The sequence below is a fragment of the Chelonoidis abingdonii genome, chromosome 5 (assembly GCF_003597395.2).
Source record: "Chelonoidis abingdonii isolate Lonesome George chromosome 5, CheloAbing_2.0, whole genome shotgun sequence".
Taxonomy (NCBI): Eukaryota; Metazoa; Chordata; order Testudines; family Testudinidae; genus Chelonoidis; species Chelonoidis abingdonii.
Genome location: NC_133773.1, coordinates 98,687,063 through 98,712,160, shown reverse-complemented (window position 1 = coordinate 98,712,160; position 25,098 = coordinate 98,687,063). Strand labels below are relative to the sequence as shown.

Below are 25,098 nucleotides of genomic sequence, written 5' to 3'. Positions count from 1 at the left end.
TAACTGAGCCACGCTCCCTTCTTTTCTCCTCCCCTAGGCTTGGCATTGGCTGCAGGTATAGCGGGGTGCATCTAGCTGAGCCCACAGGTTTTCTTTAACCCCTGCTGTACCAGGCGACTGCTTCTCTGCTCCTTCACACCCCACCCCCCTTTATGACCTGATTTGGGGTCTGCCTGCCCTCCCACAATATTCTTCACCATCCCATGAGAAGAAGTCGGCATTCAGATGGCCTCTCCTTGCTCGGTGCTGAATGTGGAAGGAGATGGGCTGGAGGGAGAGGTACCACCTCATAATTCGGGGATTTGTATCCTTCATGGCATGTAACCAGTGAAGAGGGACATAGTCAGTGACTAGTGTGAAGGGTGTACCCAGGAGGTAACAAGAGAGTGAGTCCACAGCCCGTTTTACTGCTAAGGCTTCTTCCTTGATTACAAAGTAGGCCTTTTCTCCCTCGGAAACAGCTTCCAGTTAATGTATAAGATGAACTCTTTGTCACCTTCTAATACCTGGGATAAAATAGTCCCTAGGCCCACATTCAAGGTCTGTAACAAAAACCCCTTGGTGAAATTGTGGCTATACAAGATGGGTACTTGACAAAGCTGGGCTTTCAGGGTTTGGAAAGCCTCCTCACAGGCTCTGGTCCACTGGATCTGTTGCGGGCTCTCATTCTTGAGCAGATCAGAAAGAGGGCCACAATGGATGAAAACTCTGGAATAAAGTGGCAGTAGTACCCAGCCAGACCTAAAAACCAGTGTAGTTGCTTCTTCGAGGAAGGTGAGGGTGCAGGCCTGGAGGGTCTGGAACTTACAAATCAAAGGTCAGACTGTCCCCTTTCCTAAGGTGTACTGGAGATAGGTGGTCTCATCCTTACCAAGGTGACATTTAATGGAGTTCTGTCAGCCCAGCCTCCTTGAGGGAGGTCACATGTTGCAAGTGGTCACGATAATAGATCACCACATCATTTACGTACACAGTTGTATACTGGCCCTGGGGGTGAAGGACTCAGTCCATTAGTCGTTGAAATGTGTCTGGGGCCCCATGCAATCTGAAGGGCATGGTCTAGAATTGAAAGAGCCCGAAGAGGGGTAGAGAAAGCTGTCTTTTCCCTGGACTTGGGTGTGAGGGGGATCTGCCAATATTCCTTTTTTAAGTCCTGAGTTGTCATGTACTTCACCTTTCCTAGCCAGTTGAACAGCTCATCTACACCAGTCACTGGGTACACATTGAATTTTGATATTGCATTGACCTTGCGGAAGTCAATGCAAAATCGAGTGGTCCCACGGGATTTAGGGATCAGTACCATGAGACTTTTCCAGTCACTGAAAGCCTCTTCAAAATCACCTCCAAGGCACTGAATGGAGTTCTTGTTTCATGTCTCCCTTAACTTCTGGGGCAGGGGCTGGCCGAGGGTTTTCCCTGACCTTAATTTCCAGTTCTGTCTGAATCTGATGGGTTATCAGGTGAGACTGCCCTCGCTGGGTAGAGAACACGGAAGAGAAGGCAGTGATCAGTTGTTGTGCCTGATCTCTCTGCTCAGGGGTAAGGTTGTCCCCCAATCTTGATAATACCTGGCACTGAGACCTCTGAAGCCTGATGGTCTACTTCTGGCTCTGGCAGAAGCTACTAATAAGCTTTTCTGCACTTTCCACAGTTTTAAAAGCTTCACATGGTAAATTTGTCATACTTTACACTTGTCGGGTTGCCTGATTTTGTAGTTCACCTATCCCATGCATCGGAGCACCTCGTAGGCCCCCTGCCAGCAGGCTAGGAGCTTCAACTCCAAACTGGGCAACAACAACAGTACCCAATTACAAGGCTGAAATTCTTGGAGGCATGGTCATTTATTGTAGGCTGCTTTTTGTGTGTCTTGGGCATATAAGAGGTTTTCCCTGGCAAACAAACCTAAAGCCTCAAGTTTCTTCCGCAGGTTTAAGACATACTGCACATACTGTTGGCTTGAGATGGCTGTTCTTCCCTCACCTCCCAAACTAGGTATAAAATCCCTTAGGATTGCCTCCTATACAAAAGCTCCAATGGTGAGAAGCCAGTGGAAGACTGGGGAACTTCTCAAATTGCGAACAGAAGAGGAGGGAGTAGCTGGTCCCAATGTCAAACAACCATCAGGATGAACCTTTGGGGCATCATTTTTAGGGTTCTGTTAAAGCGCTCCACCAGACTGTCCATTTGGAGGTGGTATACAGATGTTTGTAGAGTCTTTTAGTAAATGGCGGAGTTGTTTTATCGTCTGAGACATAAAATGTGTTTCTTGATCTGTGAAGATCTCCCGGCGCACCCTGACTCAAGCAAAGATACTCATCAGCAAAGGTACCCATAAGCTCCGTAGCCACTGTTTTGGCATTCATAGAGTGTAATGGCACAGTTTCCAGATACCAGGTTGCATAGTCTACTAAAACAAGAATGAACCAGTGTCCAACTGTGCTCTTCTCCAGAGGGCCAACTATGTTGACTTCAGTTTGTTCAAAAGGTACCTTTATAAGCGGGACAGGGATCAATTGGGCTTTCTCTGCTGACCGAGGTGCAGTGGCACAGAAATCCTCCATGTTTTTGTAGACCCTGACCCAAAAGAACCGGGCCAGAACCCAGGCTAGCATCTTTTCCCTTTCCAGGTGCCCAGCAGTGGGTATGGCATGGGCAAGTGGCATAACCTTTTTCTGGTAGAGGCAGGGCACCAAGAGGTGATGTCAAACCTCTTCGGTCTGCTGGTCTGTCTCTAAGTGGTATGGATGGTCACCCTGAATCTCAAAGTCCCACTTGATGGGGTTCAGTGGTTTCCCCATTTACTGTTGCCACCTGGGTGTATGCTCAGCTCAGTGTGTTGTCAGCCCATTGTTCTCCCACAAAGACAGAGAGGAAAGGCAGAATCTCTGACTCAAGTAGCAAGGAGAATTTCTCATGTGGCTGGGAGTGGGGCTGGTCTGGCTGGGTTGGTGCTGAAGACTGAGATGTCTCCTCACTAGGGTCTTCAACCTTTCTCACACCCGCAATGGTCATGCCTCCTGACTGGCCCCTGGAGGAAGGGTTCCCCAACCATCAGAAGAGGGTCCCACCAGCTCAGTTAACAACTCCCCAAAATAGCTCCCATCTCTGGCTAGAAAAACTGGGTAGGCAAGTGTTGGGGCCAGATTGACCATCAGGGACTCCTCCCATCTTCCCACTGTCAGTGTCACTTCTGTGTGGGGGTAGACCCTAATGTCTTCATGCACACACTGTAGCATAATGATGCCCTGTGTTAGTACAAGGATCTGGGCAAGCCCCATTACCTCTCTCCCGTTTACTCATACCGGGATGTCAATTTAGTTTGGTTACCTCGATGCGCTTGGGTCTGCAGGGTCCAGATCTTCCCAAAAGCTGAATTCCATATAAGGACAGTCTCTGGACCAGTGCCCAGAATAGCCACATGTGAAACACCAGTCCGGATCTTGGGTGGTGAGGGTGGTTCCCTGTCTGGGCATCTGGGTGGTCTCTTCCTGATGGGCCTCCCCAAGTTCCAGGATGAGCCTGGCCCACTCCGGTGGACCTGTGGTTCCTCAACCTGGGATTTGAGCAAATGGTTCCGGGCCTCTGGTTTTGGGACCTCCCAGACATTTTGGTCTTCGGGTCCTCTGGGGCTCTGGTAAAGGGGGAGCATGTCTATGCCCCTCAAGGGACTGGGGTTCACATGTGGTTCCATCATCCCTTGGTAGTACAGAGCTCTTGGTCCCAACTGATCCCTGGGGTGGGGTTAGGGGATTGTCATCATGGATGACTTGGAAGCTAGGTAATTCTCAGTGAGCTGGATGGTGTCCATCATGGTCTCCAGATGGTGCCACAACATCCACTCTCTTCCCCCAGGGAGAAAGATCTGGACAAACTGCTTTAGCAGGACCAGTTCAGCAAAACTGCACTCCTGACTTCTCCTCTGGCTTGAGCCATCTCTAGCACATGTTCCGCAGCTTTTGGGCAGCCAGGAGGAGTCGGGCTTACGGTGGGTACTGTTCCTCCCGGAAGCAATGACGGAATGTCTCCTCCAAGATGTCCAAGGCATCGAGGATTTTGGCCTTAACCAAGGGCATATTCCTTGGTGGCAGCGGGGTCTAAAGCACAATATGTGGTCTATGTTATCCTGGTTAAGTACAGGGCAAGCACTGAACCCCATTGGTCTTGGGGCCACTGGACTACCACAGCTACGTGCTCAAAAGTTTCTAAGAAAGCCTCAAGATCATCATCAGGCCCTATTTTGGTAAGCCTGATAGTTAGTTGGCTCTGCTGGAGCACTGGGTCGTAGTATGGAGGCCACATGCTGGAACAGTTGCTACTGCTGGGCTTGTCAATTCGTGAATTAACTGCTGCTGCTGCATGGCAATCTGCTGAAGGAGTTGCTGCTGTTGCTGTTGAGTGTTTTGCTCAGCCATCCATTTCAGTAGCTGTTCTATCTCCATTCAAAGGCTTTCCTTTTGTTTGTTTTTATTTAAATTCCCTACAGCAGGGACCAGAATGCTGCCCGCATTCTCCACCAGTTGTGATAGTGTCTTTGGTGGTTAGGTGGTCTAGTGGCTAGATTAATGGTCAGAGCAGTTGGAGGAGGACCTGAACCCTTCCCAGGGTCCTGTGTGGTTCAACCCCTAAAACAGGGGTTGATGGGTCCGCCTCTCTGCTGCATGAGGTGGCAGAGGGGTTCAAGTCCCATTTCCATGGGTGACTTCCTGTTAAAGTCTCTTTAACCTGGGGTGTGACCCCGCTAGTTCAATTACCTCACAGTAAGCAAGCTCCTCTTGGCAGGGAAAGGCGTATTTGCCTCCAGTAGCTGAGTTGGCTGGTAGGTCACTGATCCATCCCTTCAGGTAAGTGAACAGAAAGCTCCTGCCTCCTCGCCAATCAGCCCCCAACTGAGCCAGGCTCCCTTCTTTTCTCTCCCCTCCAGGCCTGGCATTGGCTGCACGTATATTGGGGCAGGGCTAGCTGAGCCCACATGTTTTCTTTAACCTCTGCTGTGCCAGATAGCCGTTTCTGTGCACCTTCACACAGGCCTCATTGTTAGTGGACTCAGAGGAGTCTTCCATTCTGCAGCACCAGGGCCAGCAACACATGGGGAAATAACAATAATAACTGGTCGGAGGAGCCTTCACAGTCTCTTGACATACAGTCACTCAAGTCTCAAACATGAACTCTGAATTTTTTGTCTTCTAATTTCTTGGCTTTTTCACTGGGTGTTGGGTATCTTTCATCCAGCCCCTATACACTACCACTAAAACCCTCAGCTACCAAACATCATGCTCCCTGCTTGTTACGCTTCTCACTCTTTTCTGTTTACTAACTCCTTCTCCCTCAGTTTTCCTCTACCTTTACCCAACTCACCTCTCATACTCCTATAATCCCTTCCTCAGATTCAACTTCAAGTGATCTGAACATAACTATATAGTGAATTAATCTTAATACTTTTGGGGTTTTCCTTTTAAGCCTTTCAGGGGCAAACGTAACTTTTAATGCAAAAAGAGATTTCTTTCCATTCTCTGGTTTTAATTTTACTCAGGGATCCCTTAGAGGGAGACAATTGTTCATTCCTTATCCTGCTCAGCCCCAGGAGATGTTCCCACAATGTCATAATCTTTCCTGACCTAAAGACCCTCTTCTGTCATTTATGAAATATGGTATGTTGTTTAGAAATCTAAAGGGTAAAAAATAGCTCATAGGGATCAAAACCTTTTGGGGGGGTTTCTTATGAGCTAACACAACATTTTTATCACTCCTACATTTAATCAAGTTGTTAGAAAGGTTGCATGCAGTAAATCTGAGGTATAGAAAATGGTAACTGACACTATTATTACATATGGATTTCAAAGTACATATTTGGCACAGGTCAATGGATCTGCATCTGATTATAAAAGGGGTAAATATGGTCCAATCACTTACTTAAATTTAAGAGATTAAAATGATTGATAAAGTTGGTTAATCAAATTCTTACTGTTGACATTTCAGTATTGACTTAGTCATTTGAGTTTTTTTTAACAATAACGTTTGAGGCATACCATACAGAGGCACTAATTAGTGCTTTACCAAATATTAAATATTTCATATAAAAACACACATGAATTAGCTCTAGCCATTCAGCAGCACTATGGGACAATGCTTGTATTATGCAGCTATCCTGATGCATAAGCAGCAGCAAATTATTTTGGCTAGTTGACCAAAAACTCAATAAAATAAGAAAAGGAATTAAACTATTAGTTTTAATAGTTTCTAACAGTTTGCTACATTAGACTTAGAATTAGTAGAATTAGTAATAGATGCTAAAGTTGCTTCTCTCGCAAAGGAAAAATATTTTACAGATATCTGGATATTTTAAGTAAAATAAAACAACGTTTTAATGGGGCTTATAATCATTGTTGATGCTGAAGAATTTGCAGATTTTACTTACATCAAGAGACCCTTCATTGATAACAATGAGTCCCATGTTCTTTTTCAAAAGTTTACACGAGTGACCTGTTAAAAAAAAAGTTACAAATAACTGCTTTACCCTATAACATTTATAATTTAACCAAATGTTTCTTCTTTAAACTAAAGATGAAATTTTGAAAAACATTCAGTGTTGGCCTAACTCTGACCTACTGAGAACAATGGTAAAACATCTAACACATTGGCATAGCCATTTTGCTAAGATCATCATAGCTACTATAAAATTGCATAAATGTTTATAAATCCCACAACTTCCATGTACAAAAAAACAATGTGACTGTTGAATTTAGGTGCTTGAATGCATAAATAGCCATGTTGGGTGTGTGTGCGAACACCTAAGGTGTGCATGATGCAGATAGGATATTTGTGCTTGTACGTTCAGCACATCGTAATGTATTGTGCTGAACATCACACAACTGTGTGTGCTTAAGAAAAAGTCTGGCCTATTCTTTACTGTATTTATCACAAGAAAAGAAAGGTAACTTTTTGGAATATAAAATGTAAAAATAATTCCAATGAGCAATATTTGGTCTGATAATATTTTCATCCTGTTCTTATGATGTTATCACTTGAACAGAACCATATTTTCACTAGATAAATGATTCTTACAGGATTTGTGAAAATTCCCAATAAAATATCCATAAGATGTATGTGACTTCACACATTCATATTAGTATTGACTCGGCATTCTACTAGGATAACCTTTTAGGAACAAGGAATAGAAATAGCCTGTCTAGAACACTTTAATATTATAAGAAAAATAACAATTATGTAACAATACTAGGAATACCAAGCTTGCTGATTCAGTGTTTTTGTTCTCTTTGGCTCTGAGCTGGCAAACATCTATGCACATGTGTAAGTTTACTCCCATAACTAGTTCCATTAATATCAGTGAGCCTATATGCCTGAGTAAAGTGTTTGGAAGATGAGGCCCACTGTATTGATGCCTCTAGAACTCCTCCATATGAGAATGCCCCATGTGATCCACACCATAAGAATACATATCTACTTCAAATTGCTTTACAAAAATTAAAACCCTGTGCCATCCATCTGTACTTCATCTGCTTTTTAAAATTTATTTCCTTATAAAGCTGGAAGGAAAATGTGAACTTTTTTTTTCTATTTATCTTTCTGGTGGGAGTTCATTAAAATGCTTTGCAGGAGTTCTGTGGTTTAAGGGTGGTCACACTTTGCAGCAGCATCTCCCAAATAAAACCTCAGAAAGAAATAGTTTAAAAATGTTAGGAACTTCCGGGACCAAAGTTTTATTAAGATGGATTTGACTGTAGATAGATATCAATTATTTATGGAGCAAACAAATACAATCCTTCAAGAACTACTTTTTAAGTGAACAAGCAGATGAAAGCCAGAAAATTCTAAATTAACATTGTACTATGAAATACATTGGTCTCAAGCTTTTTTCTCAAAATACTGCATAATCAGCTAGCATTTAAATCCTGGAGTGCCACATGATACTGTTACCTCTACAATATACGCTGCTTGTCTGAAAGCATTTTTGCTCTAATTCCTTTACATCTTGGGTGGCTTTTGTCACTAGATTTTTAAAAAGATCTAACTACACCTCAAAATCAAACACAATACCAATGTTAATAGCAGTCTCTTGTTTGTCCCCAGTAAGAATCCAAATTTTGATGTCTGCTTTCATTAGAGTTTCTATCGTTTCAGGCACTTTGTCTTGCAGCTTGTCTTCAATGGCTGTAGCTCCGAGCAGTTGAAGATTCTGTGAAAACACAGAATTAAAGACACAATTAAAGGACTTCAAATTGAAGTTTAGCTACTGAAATTTCCAATTTTTTCCACAAACAGTAATTTAACATTTACTTTTCTGGACTCTTCACACACATCTCTTAAACTGTATTGATCACCTTGGTTTAAAGAACAAGGATTTTCCAGACTATGTTGGTGAGTCTTGAAAGTTTCCCTTTTCAGTCTTTATAGGCTAGATCATCTAGTCTGATTTGTATAACATGGACCATAGAATTTCACCCAGTTACCCATGTACCAAGCTGAATAAATTGTGCCTGACTAAAGCATATCTTTCGGAAAGGCTTTCAGATCTTAAGACTTCTAGAGATGGAGAATCCACCACTTCCTTTGGTAGTTTGTTCCAAAGGTTAAGCACCTTCACTGTTAAACTATGCTTTATTTCTAATTTGAATTTGTCTGGCTTTAACTTCCAACCACTGGGGCTTGCTATGCCTTTCTCCATTAGGTTAGCTCATATCTTCTCAAGTGAAGGTACTTATACACAGTAATCATTTAATCTCTGACTCTTATTATTTTGATAAACTAAACAGATTGAACTCTTCAAACCTCTCATTGTAAGGCATTTTCCCCAGCCCTTAAATAATTGTTGTGGTGTTTCTCTGCACATTCTCCAATATTTCAAATATCCTTCTAAAACTGCAGCACTGGAACTAGGCGCAGTATTTCAGAACCTGTCTCATCAATGCTACCTGTAAGAATAAAATTGTTTCCACATACTTCCCTATTTCTACATGCAAGAATTGCATTAGACCTTGTTGCCACAGTTTTGCACTGGGAGCTCATGTTCTGTTTGTGCACTTTGACCCTTATATATCCTTTTCAGAGTCACTGCTTTCCAAGGTACAGTCCCCCCTTCTATACCTATGGCCTGCATTCTTTGTTCCTAGATGTAGGCTCATGAATTTTGTTTGAATGGGCCCATTTTACCAAGCAATCCAGGTCACTGTGTGTGACTAGTCTGCCCTCATCATTTACCATTCTGACAATCTTTGTATTATCCACATATGTTATCAACAGGGATTTAATTTGCTTCTAGACTATTGATAATATTGAATAACATTGGGCCTAGAACTTACCCTTGTGGAACCCTTTTTGAGATCTGTCACATAGCCAGTTCCTAATCCATTTAATGTGTGCTTGCATATTGCTAATTTTTTTTAACAGTCTTGTCCAATACTAAGTCATATGCCTAACATAAGTCTAAATATATTATATCTTTGAAGTTACCTGTATCCACCAAACTTGCAATCTCATAAAAATATGAAATTAGGTTTGTCTGACAAGACCTATTTAAGAAACCCATGTTGACTGGGATTAATTATATTCCCATCCTTTGATTCTTTACTGATTAAATACTGTATCAGCTTTCCAATATTTTGCACATGATTGATGTCAAGCTAACTGGCCTATAATTCCCTGGTTAATCTCGTTAGCCCTTTAGAATATTGGCAGTCTTTTGGAATTTCCCCAGTATTCCAAGTTTTATTAAAAATTGACATGAACAGTAATCTTCTTAGATAATTCTGTTGACTTTTGTGTGCATGCTGTTCACGACTGCTGATTTTAAAATGTTTATCCCTAGTAGATGTTTAGATATTGCTCTTCTAGCACCAGATCCTTCTTTCTTCATCCAATTCCTCTCCCACCTTTGTGGCTTCTTAAATGCTGCCCTCATAATACATGGAACATTGTCCACCTTACTGCTTTTGGTTGTGCATCCAAAACTTGAGGCATGGAAGTCAGAAGTCACTTTTTAAAAATTGGGCCTAAGAGACTTGTCAAAGGCCACAGAGGGCATGAATGTAAAAGAAGGGATTAGCACTAAGAAGTTTCTGGTTCTTACTACTGTACTCCAACCCCACTTTCTTTCTTTTAATATTTCCAAGTGCAACTGTCCTATTTGAGCCCAGTCAATGCTGAGAAGAAGGGATGGAACAATAATTAAGAGAGATGGAGACAGTTTGTAGAGGTACTAAGCACCCTCAATTCCCATGGTTTAGAATTCCCCAGTTAGAAGTATGGGTCCCCTCAGCACCTCTGAAATTTGCATCCTTTGTCTTCTTGTTAATACATTCTGGAAACTCTACTGACAACTATTTAAGAAAATGTTTATATTCTGTCTTTTGTTGCTTTAATTTTTTCCTTTAAATTTATTTTTATTGAACACCTGAGCATTAAATCTTGCTGTATTCATTAAATTTTCACTTTGGTTTTATGCTTGGTGACCTTGGTAGTATTCTATTGTTCCCTCAATCTGAAAATTTATTAGTAGCTAAAAACACTGTCCCTGCAAAACATACTTTTTTACACATACATAATGTATTATTACAAAATGACTGAATGTATTTTCATCAGACTCTGAAAGAACAGCTGCTTTGGGGAACGGACCAAATATGAAAAATTTATTTATTTATTTATTTATATGTTACTGAAAATGAGGTTTTAGAACTGCAGTACCATTTCAATACTATAGTATTGCTATTTCTTTATTCTTTTTTTCAAATGCATAAAATAAGCCACCCTATGCTGTAAATTTCTATGAAAAAGGTCTATGCAATGCTACAATACAGTTTAAAAACCTAGTAATATATAACTGACTGATTTTTCTAGAAACATCTACATTCTTTATTTTAGCCTTAGTATAATTTATTTTAAGATTAGGCTCCTGAATGATAACCACAGTTTCAACTCCACTGTGCACACTAGTGACAGGATTTGAACTCTGTATGTGTTTCTGTACACATGGTTTGAACAATTACACTAGACTTAATTTAAATTATTAACATTACTTTACATAGATGACTACACTGAAGGCAATGACATAATCTGTACTGAATCTTGATAAAATCCCTATCATAAAATAGTTCCAATTTTGGGAATTTCAGCAAAAACAATTCATGGAAATATTTTTAGCATCTGAAGCATGCCAACTGGTGTATCATAACAACATTATTTTAAAAAGGACGGATTACTTACTAGCAATCCTGGTTTTCTGAAAATGGTTCCTCTGCATATTCCCACTTGTGGGTTATAATGCCTCTGGCGCCAAGCTAACAAATTTTTCTAGTGAGCACTGATAGCTGGGGCTGCTCCTCCATCCCCCTCAGAGAGGATTCCGCGTGTATAAAACCACCCTTTAGCTCCTTTTCTAACTTCAGAATGATCTTCCTGAAATTTCAAAGGAACGGGGAAAGAAGGCGAGGAGTGTGAGTATGCAGAGGAAACACACTCAAAGAATAACACTAACTAGTAAGTAACCCCTCCTTTTTTTCTTCTTCCTTTTTCTTAGAGTGCCCTCAGCATAGTCTTTTTTGCGAGAGAGAAGCAATCAGTACAAGCCCTTAGGAAGAAATTCTAGGTGAAAAGGACTGCAGAACTTCCTCAACAGGTATAAGCACTAGATTACATTGGAAGTGACCACAATTTCAGTTTCCCACATCAGACTTCAGTGAGGAACAATTATTTTTAAGTAAATACATATATAACTTTAAGCAACAGCTTTGAAAACTGTACAAAGAAAACAAAAGGCTTGAAATGGATGCAGCCTTCAGACTAGTTGAATAACTTTTAATATATGCAGGTGAATGAGCACCTGGCAAGTCTTAATAAGGTTATAAAAGATACTTGGGAAAACGCACGGAGCTGCTGGTCTGTTTAACATGACAATAGAGATGATGCGACACCAGAAATAGTGATTTTAAGACACTGACTGATCAAATATACCATATGGACTAGTTCATAGAAGACTGGCTATTTTGCCTGTATCTCACTACGTCCAGGCAATAGTTATGGATGCGACAAATATTCTCTTGGGTATATGGTGTGGCAGATCTGAGAGCATGGAAGCATGAAAACCTCAGACTATTTTATCTATAAATGACGTATTTATCTTTGTAAATTAGGAACTGTATTCCATGGAGGAGGGTTACAGAGCTTCCTGCAGGAACTAAAATCACTGGAGGGTAATTAATGCAAATCCCTGGACAGAAACAGCACTGGAGAAGTACCACCTCCGAATGGGAAATAGCATATACACCTCTACCCCGAGGTAACGCTGTCCTCGGGAGCCAAAAAATCTTACCGCGTTATAGATGAAACCGCATTATATCGAACTTGCTTTAATCCACCGGAGCGTGCAGGCCCGCTCCCCGGAGCACTGCTTTACCACATTATATCCGAATACATGTTTCATCGGGCTGTGTTATATCAGGGTAATGGTGTAATGGTTTTGACTGGGTTAAAGAGGGCCAGAAAACAAAATCCCCAAACTATATAAAAGCTCAGCTTGAAGTGACTCAGAGGGTCACAAGATTCTGAAATAAAAAATGGACAAACTTGTGTATGGACCTACCAGGATCCCATGTGGATGACAGGTAATACCTGGTACGCTTAGCATGTGAGTATTCTGTTTACTGATTGATACATTTTTGTCTTAAATATACTGTGCTCTGTGAGAGCTGTCTGATCACCCTCACCCTCACCCTAACCCTGTCATAGTAATGGAAGACTGAAGAAATGCAGGTGCTAAAGTAAGATCTGCTGGGATAATCACAGTGAATTGCAATGGAATTGCAGCCTAAATCTCCAGCCTGAAGGAAGAAGGTATGTTCCTGCCCTGAGAAACGGGATGTTTAAAAGGTATGAGCCTGTGTGGAGTGTCTGCAAAGAAGATATGAAGTCAGAGGTGCAGCTACCCTGTGACAAATGGCACAGATGATATTGTGACATTTGTCAGACCAGAGATTCCAAGAGTTTTGAGAAACAAGACTCCAACCCCAAATCAAAAGAGATAGGTGCACCACAGGAAATACCCCTGGGGCAGCTAAAAGGGTATGTCCTCCCTGTGGTACTCACAGCACAACCATAATTCACAATCCATATTCCTTTGGTGCTCTGAGCATGTGAAGATGAAAGTTGAAGTCACAACCCATGCAGCCTGCATGAACACATAACATGGCTCTGAATGTTCAAAGTGTAAAAGATAGCAAGGTTTAACACAAGAGGGTTTTGTTTGGTCAAAAACTCTTGCTTTCCAATTAAAAGAAAACCCACTAGACTTCTGAGAAACACTCTCATCAAGCATGTCAACCTGAGACAATTCAGGAGATAAAGTTGGGAATAAGAATTTAAGAAAAAATTCCAGTAATTTGGAAAGTGGCGCTATCATCAGAACTAGGAAGTTTGAATCAAACTTGTAAGACCTCGTTATGGCTTTGACAATGACAATATCTTTGCCATGTGTATTTGCAGGTCAGTCAGATCTTCTGATCCTATGGAATCAGAGGGGACACAATGTAATTCCTGATTCCTGTCCAAGAAATGGGAGCTTGTTATTGGCAAAAGGTCCTGTTTCACCCTGAAGCAGAACTGGTGACAATGGGTATTCTCCTTGGTAATAAAGAAGCCTGGTCTGGACATACTCCCTTTACATAATGCCAGACTGAGGCCAAAATAAGACATCTGTGATTTTGGCAGATGGGTTTATGGTTTTGAAGCAGCAGATGTGATATATCTTGATTTTTAGTTAGGCTTTTGACACAGTTCCACATTCTGATAAGTAAACAAGGGAAATGTGGTTTAGGTGAAATTACTTTGAGGTTGGTGCAAAACTGACTGAAAAAAAAACATATTTAAAGAGTTATCACTGGTTCAATTTCAAAATATGAAGATGTATCAGTGCGGTTCCCCAAGGGCCTGTGCTGGGTCTGGTACTTTTCAATATTTTCACTAATGACTTGGATAATGGAATAGAGAGTGTGCTTGTAACTTCTGTGGATGACACCAAGCTGGGTTTGCAAGCACTTTGGAAGACAAGATCAGAATTCAAAATGACCTTGATAAATTGGAGAATTAGTCTGAAATCAACAAGATGAAATCCAATAAAGTACTACAGTTAGGATGGAAAAATCCCATGCACAAATACAAAATAGGGAATAACTGGCCGGATAATACTACTGGAAAGGATCGAATGGTTATAGTGGATCACAAATTAAATATGAGCCAACAAAGTGATGCAGTTGCAAAAAATGGCTAATATTCTGTGGTATTGTAATGGGGTCAGCAGCCACTTCTTGCGAGAGCCCACTCTGGATGAGTGTGTTCACAGTCTTTAAGTCAGTCCAGCCCAGGTATGGGGCTGTATCCCCAGAGCTATCTTCCTGCAGCCCTCCCCAGGCTCAGTCTTTACTCAGTGTCTGTAGCCAGCCAGGAGCTCCTTCACTGCTCCCCCGGTCTTGCTAGCAAACTGTCTTTGGCTCAGTTCTAACAGCGAACCAGGAACCTCTTGCTCCCCCTGTCCCTGCCCCCACTTAGCTGTCCGTTGTGCTGCATTTCCCTCAGCCAGCCAAGTATGCAGTCCTTTATTTTCCAGCTCCAAGCAGCTATTAACTTCTGCTCCATTCTGCAGCTTCTTGTATATGGCTCTCCTGGGCCCTGATTAGCTGCAGGGGAGGCAGACACTTTAGCCTGCTTGGAGGACCTCTCCACTCCTCCTTTCCTGGGATGGGTGTGGCAGAACCTCTGGCCCTAGTCCACTCCATCACATGTGTATTAACAGGAATGTCATATCTAAGATATGGGAGGTAATTGTCCCACTCTGCTCAGCACTACTTAGGTCTCAGCTGAAATACTGTGCTCAGTTCTGGAGGCCACACTTAGAGAAACATGGACAAACTGGAAAGAGTCCAGAAGAAAGCAACAAAAACAATAAAAAGTTTACGAGAAAAGGTTAAAAAAACTGGGCGTGTTTAGTCTTGAGCACCTCTTGCCTGGAGTTTGGCCTTCTCCACAGGTCTTCCCATCGTTCCCCCACTTTCAAGAGCACTATAACTTCCTGTAGTGTCTGTGGGCATCTCCCAATCAGCTGCAGTTGTTTTTCCCCTCTCCTCTCAACCCTTTAAAAAGGTTTCGTAGCCAACTAATGCTGTTACAGGTTCTAGTCAGAACCTTGGCCTTGAAACATGACCAGTTCTACCAATTTCTTCTAGAGGGACTCTCACAAAAGGAATGCTTAAGGCCTCAGCTGACTAACTCTGCAGGCTCTGGGAGAAAACCATTGGTAGATTTTAATTAGCATATAAAAATCTAGAGGCTAGCCTAACTAATTAGAAACTGGCACGCCAAACATATGTATCATGTTAGACAATATGCGATGGCACTAATAGATCCCATAAGACAAATTACAGGCTGCTGAGGAAAGACCATACACTGTGCTACATCACTTCAGAAAGGTATACTATGTCCTGATGTTACAGAGAGAGTATAGAAAAGATAGATAATGATTACTCATAAAAACACAATTATATTGACCTCTGCTATAAATTGAACAGATGATTAAATATATCACAGTATTTGCTTTTGTAAATTTTTGAAAATGTACAGCTCAAAAATAATATTTTTTATTGTTAAATTGGTTGCCATTTAGTGTATAAAGTCTTTAAAATTAAACTTTACTTTATTAGATGATGTTCTGAATTAAACTTTGAAGACTACAGTAAACATACTATACAAATAAAATTAATTGGTCCACGTCTTACCCCGAAATGAAGATTCAAACTTCATGTATTAAATGACAAGAACATAACTAAACCCAGACATCTCCACTTACTTTTTCAACTAGTTCATAACTCTCCTCAAGCTTCAGTGCTCTGTTTTGTATAGATGTTGACGCTCGATGATAGACATCTAGCCACTCTTGATATTTGCTTTCTGATATCTCAGTAACAGCAAAACAGAGAGTTCTTAAACCTAAAATAGTAAACAGACAATAAGAATAGCAGTCCATAATTAGAAATTACTCATTTCTGTGTAGTGTTAACAATATGTAGTTAAAAAGCTAAATTTACTATGAATAAACAGATAAAAGAAAAACTCACTGCTGCATGTCACAAAAGCACCTTGCTTCAAGAATACAAGACAGTATTAAGGGTTTATCTACAATGAGAATATTTGTACCAGCATGCCTACATCAATATAGTGAAATGGGAGCAAATCCCTGATGCTAACCTACTGCACTAGTGCAAACCAATCTTGAACTACTTCAACTTATCTTATTACTTGGTAAAGTCATAGTGGTGTCACCTATATTAAACTTGTGCAGCACATGTATACTACAGGTTGGTATCAATGTCATAGTACAAAAAATTTCTGTATAGATAGAGATACTAAGAATAAAGCAGCTAGCATGCTTCCTTTTACTGTCACCTCTTTCTGTCCAAGACATCCCAGGGATTTTTGGTTGCCAAACACTGCTCTTCCATTTGTTAACATAGTTGTCTTTCACCACATTAATACTTTACATTAGCAGGCAATAGAAATAGATATTTCTAGATAAAAAGTATAAATCTTTATTTTATAATTATACTTATTTCAAGAAAAAATCAGAACTATTTTTTTAAAATTAACTATTTCATTTTCAAGTTATGAATATATCCCACTGTAGACAATGAAATGAAGGAGTAATATTTTCAGAATAATAAATTGCAAATGATCTCATGCTCACAATCTGTAAATTATGGACATAAAACTTTCAAAAACAAATTAATGTTAAGCATTATTTTATCAAACTTAATTTAACTTATGTGAAGAAAAGTTGATTTTCTGATTTATTAAAAAAAATACCTGTTACTGTTTTTTCTTGTCACATTTACAGATTTTTTTTTAAACCTACAATATTAGGCTCAAATATTTCACAATGTCAACTTGCATGAGCTGCATATACAAAATGCACATGTACACAATATGCGTTTGCATAAGCATACATGCACAACTATCTGACTTGCACACATGCACTGGGGCTCATATGAAGAATGGAATCTGTATACGAGTGTATAAGAAATTTTTAAAATGTAAATCCTAATTAAAAAACAAACAAAAAAATTCAATGTGGACCCAAAAAAGTGTTTTCCATTCACAAAATCACAATTAACCAGAACATCACTAACTCTGGTAAGCAGAAAATTTGAGCAAATTTTTTTTTTTATCTGTAATTTTTGTTCTCTGTATGAGTGTGTGTGTTTCTGTGTATATATATTCCTAGACAAAAACAATTTAAAATGGAGTTAATATTGAGAGTAATGTATTAGTATTTAATGTAAAATACATTACTGAAATGTTGTCATTATCTCAAAACCCAGGAAATACAGAGTTAAGGTTAAAGTTAAATGTAAACATGTTAAGATATGGAAATGCACAATGAGGGTATCCAAACAATCTTAACTCTGCCTTGTCACAGATTCTTCCAACTTGCCATAAAGTCAAAACTGAGCAAACTCTTGCATATAGGCTACATTTGAAGATTTTAAAAATTAATTTATTATTATTAATGGTCATTATTTCCCATTATGCTTCATAATTAAAAGTTTCTTATTGAGCAGAAAACTTAATTCTGTACTGGAAGGACACCATGCAAAAACCCCTAAGATTGTGAGTAAGGTATTTTAGTTTCTATGGAACCAGATTATCTTAAACTGATTTTAAAGGGAATAGTTAAGGTTGTTAGAGTGCCTTTTTGTTCATTTCCCATCTTAAGATGTTTAGATTTTTGGAGAATGACACTGACAGGACTCAACAATTTCACTGCTACCTACAGGCTCTGAACAGGATTACTGAAACTGAATCAAGTCTTCTTAATTTCACTCTGCTGTTACTGATTGGCAAACACTGGAACTTTCTGTCTGCATGCTCAGGAAGATGAAACTGCATCCATTTACACTCGTATCATATTTGGAAGATGATCTTTGCACCTAGAGTTTCAAATCTAGAACCACTCAAACACCTTCAGACTTCTTGAGACCTAAAGAGCTCAAAGAGGCTACCGAGAACATCTTTTGTTCGCAAACTGGTTCTAGTGTTGGGACATGAAGATGGTGATCTATAGCAATTTACATCTCTGCTCTTTTTTATGGATTTTGGGAATTTTTTAATGCACAAAGTGATCTGCTGATGTTATTTCCAGTTTGTATGCAGACTCTGTCCTTATGATTATGAGGAGCTACTGATCATTAGCAGACCTTCCCCACGTTTGCTGAGAAAATAAATGCCCAGTAATCAGATTCTGATCCTTGGGGCCAGAGACACAGCCATGGAAAAGGCTTGTGTCCTCCAACATTGACTAAGTAACCATGACCCTACCAGAGTTTTCTACTTTTGAAACCTCTGTATCAGAGGCATCCCCTGTATGCTGCAGTGTTCCTTCTGATAGATCAGTAGGATGAATAGATCCAAAAGGAATATCACTTCAGCTGAATGGTTTATATCACTTGAACAAGACTTCCACTCAATGTATAATAATATGCTTGTTTTAGTTACTTCATGAACCCCCCCCCTCTATTTGTTTCACACATCTGTTGTGTCTTGTCATAACAGTGAGGTCTTTGGGGAAGGGACTGTCTTTAAAGTGAATTTGTATTAAACCTAGCATACAGGAGTCCTAACCTTGGTTGGCACCCCTTAGTGATACTGCAATGCAAATAAATAATAAATAAACAAAATAATAATAATCATAACAATAGTTGATTGGTCCTACCCAGATTCCTGGCTGGTGCCTTTTTCCCGCCTCTTCTACTGGAGGAAGAAGTTGAGAAAAGGATGACATATTGTAGAGGATAGTGTCATCTTGATCCTGGAACATTTACTTTGGAGAGAATGTTTTTCATCTTTGCCTCAAACTGGTCTATGAGCATCTGTTAGAAGTCTCAGTTGTGGTTGTGGACATCAGTCATGGAGGCACTTGCATCATATGCATCACTGACCCACTTTGCAGAGGGACAGCTATTCCCAGCACAACCAGTGCCCTCCTTTTGTGTGTTGGGGGTGGAGGCAAGAAAAAAGTTCCCTTCAGATCATGACCTTTTTACTTTAGCAAGCTCATCTAGTCCTTTCTCTCCATAGCCATCATCTCTAATCCCTCCCCTTGCTAGGGGTCCAGGAGGAGCTCAACTTCCACCCCCTGCAAAGGGAAAGTGGACTTTCCCTGAGATTAGTCACTCTTTAGCCTCTTGCAAATGGGTGAGAGACTTATTCTGAGGGCAGTTTTCTTTTTTATTCCCCAACAAGGAGGAAAGGAGCTGTGCTGCGAACAGATATCTTTCTGCTCCTTACTGAGTGGGGGATCATTGATGTTAGCAGATATGCTAAGTGGGACAGAGAGGACTGATGACTGAGCCTCATTTGTACAGATACTTAGGACACAGGCTGAACTTGGGCTGCCTCCCTGGCTGGCAGCAGATGTGGATTTAATCCCATCATCATTGTAGGATAAGTACAGAATTAAAGTTAGGTTAAATTTGGTTAAAGAAATATATATATGTTGTAAAGAAAGGCCCTGACTGGCATGTAGAAGGAAGGCCTTGAAAATAATGAATTATAAGGCCAAAAGGAATGAAGTAGGGTGGCTGTCTGCTTCAAAGAATAAGTAATGAAATAAGGGGACGTTTCTAAAAAGAAGGCCTCTGACAGAGGTGATTGCAGGTGTTTTTCAATAAGACAAAAAAAAAAATCTCAAAAGGAGCCAACATGGACCTTTCTACCTCACACAGCAGTGTTATTTCCTATGTGAACGCAGGTGCAATGAAAAAGCTGTTGGTCAGCAGGAAGGAGGGGAAGAAATAAGGAAGAAAGGCCTTGGGAAGAAAGGAGGTCATACATCTTATCTGGATTAAGACTGGAAATAAAGGCGAACTGTCTCAAATTGTTTTTTTAGCTGAAGTCAGTAACTGTCAGTGACATCACTTGTTCGTTAAAGGGTATAAAAAGTAAACTCTTAAAGGGCTCATTAATAATGCTGACCAATATCGGTCTAAGCATCCCTGGATTTAGCCCATTTGTAAGTATCTTGGTCAAATGTTTATAAATATTTTGTTACTGTTTGGATGTAGCAAATTGCTTATTATTTCGGCTTTTTGGCGTGTATAGAGCAATTGCATAAGCCTTTGGATTTAATGAAGAATTTATGGTTAAATTAGTGTTTGGTGGTTCCCATATTAATAATTTCAAATAATTCCAACAATCATCTTCTACAGCCATTCTGGCCTGGATTTCTTGTACTGAGGAGTGATGGGTCTCTGGAGAAATGTGACAGATTCTTGTCCCCATCTTGACTTGTTTTCTTATTCAATATCAGCAGTAACAAGGTCTTTTTCTCCTCACTCGTCAGTAAGGAGCTAAAGGGAACTAAAGGAGCAGATACCAATCTACCCAAAACATAGGAGCTTTAAAAAGTTAAAATGCATACATTTAAATTTTAAAAAATAGTTATGTTTCTTCTGGCCTTTCCTAACAGAAAAAAGGATCATATTACTCCTCTAATGCCCCTAGCCCTCTTTTTGCCAACCCCCCAAATAGTACATGCAAGCTTTAAACGTGAACTGACATTTATATCCAAAGCTCAGTTATCCAAATATTCAATATATCCTCCAAGATGTAGAACTCTAATCTTGCAGACCTTCGATAAATCCTATGAAACTTAAGAGCTTGCAGGATCAGAGCTAATGTACAACTCAATCCTAAACTACAAAAGCAAAGAGTTTTGGATAAGCTGCTGGTCTAACTGAAGTCTTTGGGCTTAACATAGGGGTACTTGGGAGAAATATAATGGCATGCGGTATACAGAGGTCATACTACATGGTCTGGTGGCCCCTTTAGGTCCTATAGCTCTATGAAACTTATGTGTGGTCATCCTAGACTGATGTAAGAAGGGTTTGAATGAGCTCTCCCCTGACATCTAGTGATGAACTGGGGAAAAAGATCTCAGAAGCAGGTTGTATTTTCATAGACACACATTCCTTAAAATCTGCCTCAGAAAAATCCTCCGTATCTTCTGGCCCAGAACAATCTAAAACCAAGATCTATTGACACAGTGCAGCCAAGAGGATATGAGCACCATCATTGCCAGGAGACACTGGAGATGGATTGGCCATGTGCTTCGGATGGAAACTGATTCCATCACCAGAGTAGCAATAAGATGGACACCTGTAGGCAAGCAAAAATGAGGCTGCCTGAAAGCAACATGGCAAAAAGCTGTGGAAGCTGAGCTGAAAAACCTGGGGCACAGCTGGGGAACCATTGAAAGACTTGCCAGAAAGAGACAGGAGTGGAGGAGTTTCATCGCTGCCCTAAATGCCAGAGGCATAATGGGAACATGATGATGATGACCTACTCTGTGGAGGTCACAGACCAGTTTTGCCAAAGTGATCAATTTTTGATATTTTGAGTTAAAATTTAGTTTAGTATTGAATGCAGGGGAAATGAAATGTTGTTTTCCTTATTGTATGAGTAAAGGGCAGCAGACCTCTAATTAGCATGCCCCAATTGAGAAGGTCACCCTAACTTTAACCCTGCTCGCTAAGCAGGGGTGAGTGTTGGAAAAGCCAAGTGAAAGGCAGAGGGGATGGGGAGAGGTGTTCCTATCTGGTAGTGTGGATTCTGTTTAAGGAGTTCTAGATACCATTTGGCCATTGCCTCTCCAGTGTTTAAAGGCAGAGTTGATCAGACAGTCCTTTTTTCTGCTCAGTCATTGCTATTGTTGAAATCACAGATGAGCAGGTCTACAGGCTGAGCCTTAGAATTGATGTGGGAAAGATGATGGAGAGGTTGCACTAGCAGTGAGGTTCCCTGCTACCCTCTGAAATCACTAAGAACTGGGCTAAGTGCTGGAACCTTAAAACATGACATTCCAGGAGCGGCAAGCAGCAGCAGTGAGTAGAGGCAAAGGTGGCAGCAAGCAGTGATAACAGCTGCAGCAGCCCTGAGCAGCAGCACTCCTCGATGACTCCTTCCCTCTTTCTGGGTAGGAAGTGAAACCATGTGAACACACCCCTGAATTCTGGGACTTAGCTAACTTTGGACAACCATCTATGTATGGCATGCAGAAGAGATGAAGGGGAGTGATGTGTTAAAGGGACATTAGTCTGTCAGACTTCCATACCACAGGTGGGAAACTGAGGCAAAGGACACTACTCATTGCACTGTGGGGTGGGTATTTACTTGTGGTTTGCACACTTTTGAATTATTGTTGTGGTGTTTTCCCAAATTAATGCTGAGTTCCCTCTTCCTTTTAATAAAAGTTTTCTTTTGTTATATACAGACCGTGTTTGTGAGTGGGAAAGTATTGCCTCTTAGAGGTGCTAGGGATGGTGTTTAGTTTTTCCATATTATTGGGAGGAGCCTCAAGCCAGTTCTATTTTGTAATGTTAAGAGGAAAGGCTAGATATTGAACCTGGGCTTTGTTACTTGTCAGTTCAACTTAGCAGAAAGATTACACTGAGAAATGGACTGAATTTTTCTCATAAGAAGAGTCCCATGAGATCGATCCAGAAAGATGAATGGGAGAGAGAAAGGTGGGAAGGACTGAATAACTTGGATATTAAAATCTTTCTAAAAATCTTTTCACAATCCACCAATCAGATGATGAAGTGGAAAAACAACGAGAGCGGAACATTTACAGAGCTAGGATTTTCCTAGGAATTTGCTGTTCTCCAGAATCTAAACTTTAATTTTTTAAAATAAATTTACTGGCATATTGATTGCAAAGAATCTTAATGAAAAATTGAGACTCTTATTAAGTTTCCTTCTTGACAGATTAGAATAAGACCACAGAGAATTATACAATTCTTCCATTCACCTAAATGGGTATTTACACGGAATTTTTTTAAATGTCTAAATGTAAATGCCAGCAATGCTAACCACTTCATTTTGAACAACGCAGCAAATAAGTGTAGCAAATGCCAAGGACATACTATATCGTCACATGAATGGAAACATGAAAGAAAAGGTGTAAGGTTATTGGCAGTATTTAAATTTGGTGCAATAATAAATACTAAATTCTTCTTTAATGCATTACAGAGTGCAGAACACTTTTTTTTAAACAAGTGAATTCCATGCTTGTAAGGTCACAGATTGACTGGTCTGGAACAAAAGACATGAGAGGTGCAAGAGCACACTTCCCTACAAGGACACAGAAGTACACTATAGGTATGTTCAGACTACCCACCGGATCGGCGGGTAGCAATCAATCCCCGAATGTGCTCCCGTCGACTCCAGAACTCCACCAGGGCAAGCGGCAGAAGTGGAGTCGACGGGGGAGCCACGGCTGTTGATCCCACGCCATGAGGACAGGAGGTAAGTCGAAATAAGATACATCAACTTCAGCTACGCTATTGCCGTAGCTGAAGTTGCGTATCTTACATCGAACGCCCCCCGCAGCAGTGTAGACCAGGCCTATGTCTAGAGGAGGCACAAAAGTGCAGTTTTCATGTCAGCTCAATCCCCAACCTCTCTGCTGAGATTGTCAATTTTGCTGGTGATCTGGAGGAGGACAATTATCCACTAAGAACTGCATTGAGACCCTGGATTCATTTCATGTGGATTATCAGAGAATAAACATTACCTAGATAGCCTTGATTCAAACCAGTATCCTAGATTTGGAAGGCAGACCTTCACATAATGTTACATTTCAGCTGTCCTGACCAGTACATTTTTTTTTAAAGTTTCTAAGCAGCCCAGACACTGAGATCCATGCAGTCAAAGATTTACTCATCAGGAGCATTAGGCTGCTGCACTATCAGCTATCTGACAAATTTTTGTTTATTTCCATAGCCTATTCCTATTTTAGGTTTCCTTCCTAGTATGATACTCTGAGTATGATACTGTGGGCACTATATACGATTATTTAGAGCTACCCAAACACTCCTGATGCAAATCATAATGTGAAGAACAAACATATGGAACAGACCTGAGGCTAGCTTTTTTTTTTCCCCCTTCCCTCTCACTTAGGCCATCATACAATGATCGTGAAAGGAAACCACCACAGCAACCAAAGGGATCAATTGCTTGATGATACAAACAGGGGAAAGAGAGGAGCAGAAGTCTCTAAAATAATAGAATAGAAATAGGCCTTCCTGGTGTAAGAGGTCTCAAAAGATTTGGCCAGGTCATAACTCCCTATTTACTAAAGATAAGTGCCTCAATTTAGGATTAAGAATGTCCTTGCTGCCAACGGAAGGTCTAATGGATTCCCTTGGACATCAGGGAACACACAATCAAAACAAAAAAATCAAGGGCTTCTTGCATGTATTTGTTTCTATTGGTTCTTTAATTCTATTTATAAGGTTTTGTGCTATGGTTTATTGCACAGAGCTTAGATGTACTATGATAATTACTCTATAAATGGGGTAGGCAGATAAGGAAAACTGGTAAGTTCCTGGACACTAGAGATTTGTCTTTGAAAGAGTGGATGTTGACCAGGATGTGCATGTTACAAGGTGTTATAAGGTTCAGGAGTCATGGAGAGGAAGACTGGGAAACTTTCAGGGAGCAAGGACCACTGTTATCCTAGTTGTTTTTTTCTATGTAGAATGCATGAGTATTTCAGGGCAGTCTTAAAACCTATCAGCTCAATAGGATTAAGTGTGCTCACAGATTTTAAAAACTTGCACTCATGCACTCCACACAGAGAAAAGGAGGGAAAGAAAGGGTAAAAGTGAGGAAGTGGACTGGAAAGAAAGAGCAAGAGACTTCAGAAAAGCAGACTTTGACTCACTTAGGGAACTGATGGGCAAGATCCCCTGGGAAGCTAATATGAGGGGGCAAGGAGTCCAGGAGAGTTGGTTGTATTTTAAAGAAGCCTTAGTGATGGTGCAGGAACAAACCATCCCGAGGTGCAGAAAGAGTAGCAAATACGGCAGGCGACCAGCTTGGCTTAACAGTGAAATCTTCAGTGAGCTTAAACTCAAAAACAAAGCTTACAAGAAGTGGAAATTTGGACACATGACTAGGGAGAAGTATAAAAATATTGCTAGAGCGTGCAAGGGTGTAATCAGGAAGGCCAATTGGAGTTGCAGCTAGCAAGGTATGTGAAGG

The 25,098-nt window shown here is 40.5% G+C and overlaps 1 protein-coding gene across 5 annotated transcripts in view; it reads right to left on the bottom strand.

Moving 5' to 3' along the window:
- The window catches only part of ATP8A1 (ATPase phospholipid transporting 8A1), a 263,824-nt gene that overhangs the window by 107,325 nt on the left and 131,401 nt on the right, over positions 1 to 25,098 (bottom strand). For all 5 annotated transcript variants that reach the window (XM_032784994.2, XM_032784992.2, XM_032784991.2 and 2 more), the window contains 3 exons: positions 15,848 to 15,987; positions 8,056 to 8,194; positions 6,416 to 6,480 (listed from right to left, as the gene is read on the bottom strand). In XM_032784994.2, the coding sequence (XP_032640885.1) occupies positions 6,416 to 6,480; positions 8,056 to 8,194; positions 15,848 to 15,987 (344 nt within the window). The remainder of the gene's footprint in view (positions 1 to 6,415; positions 6,481 to 8,055; positions 8,195 to 15,847; positions 15,988 to 25,098) is intronic.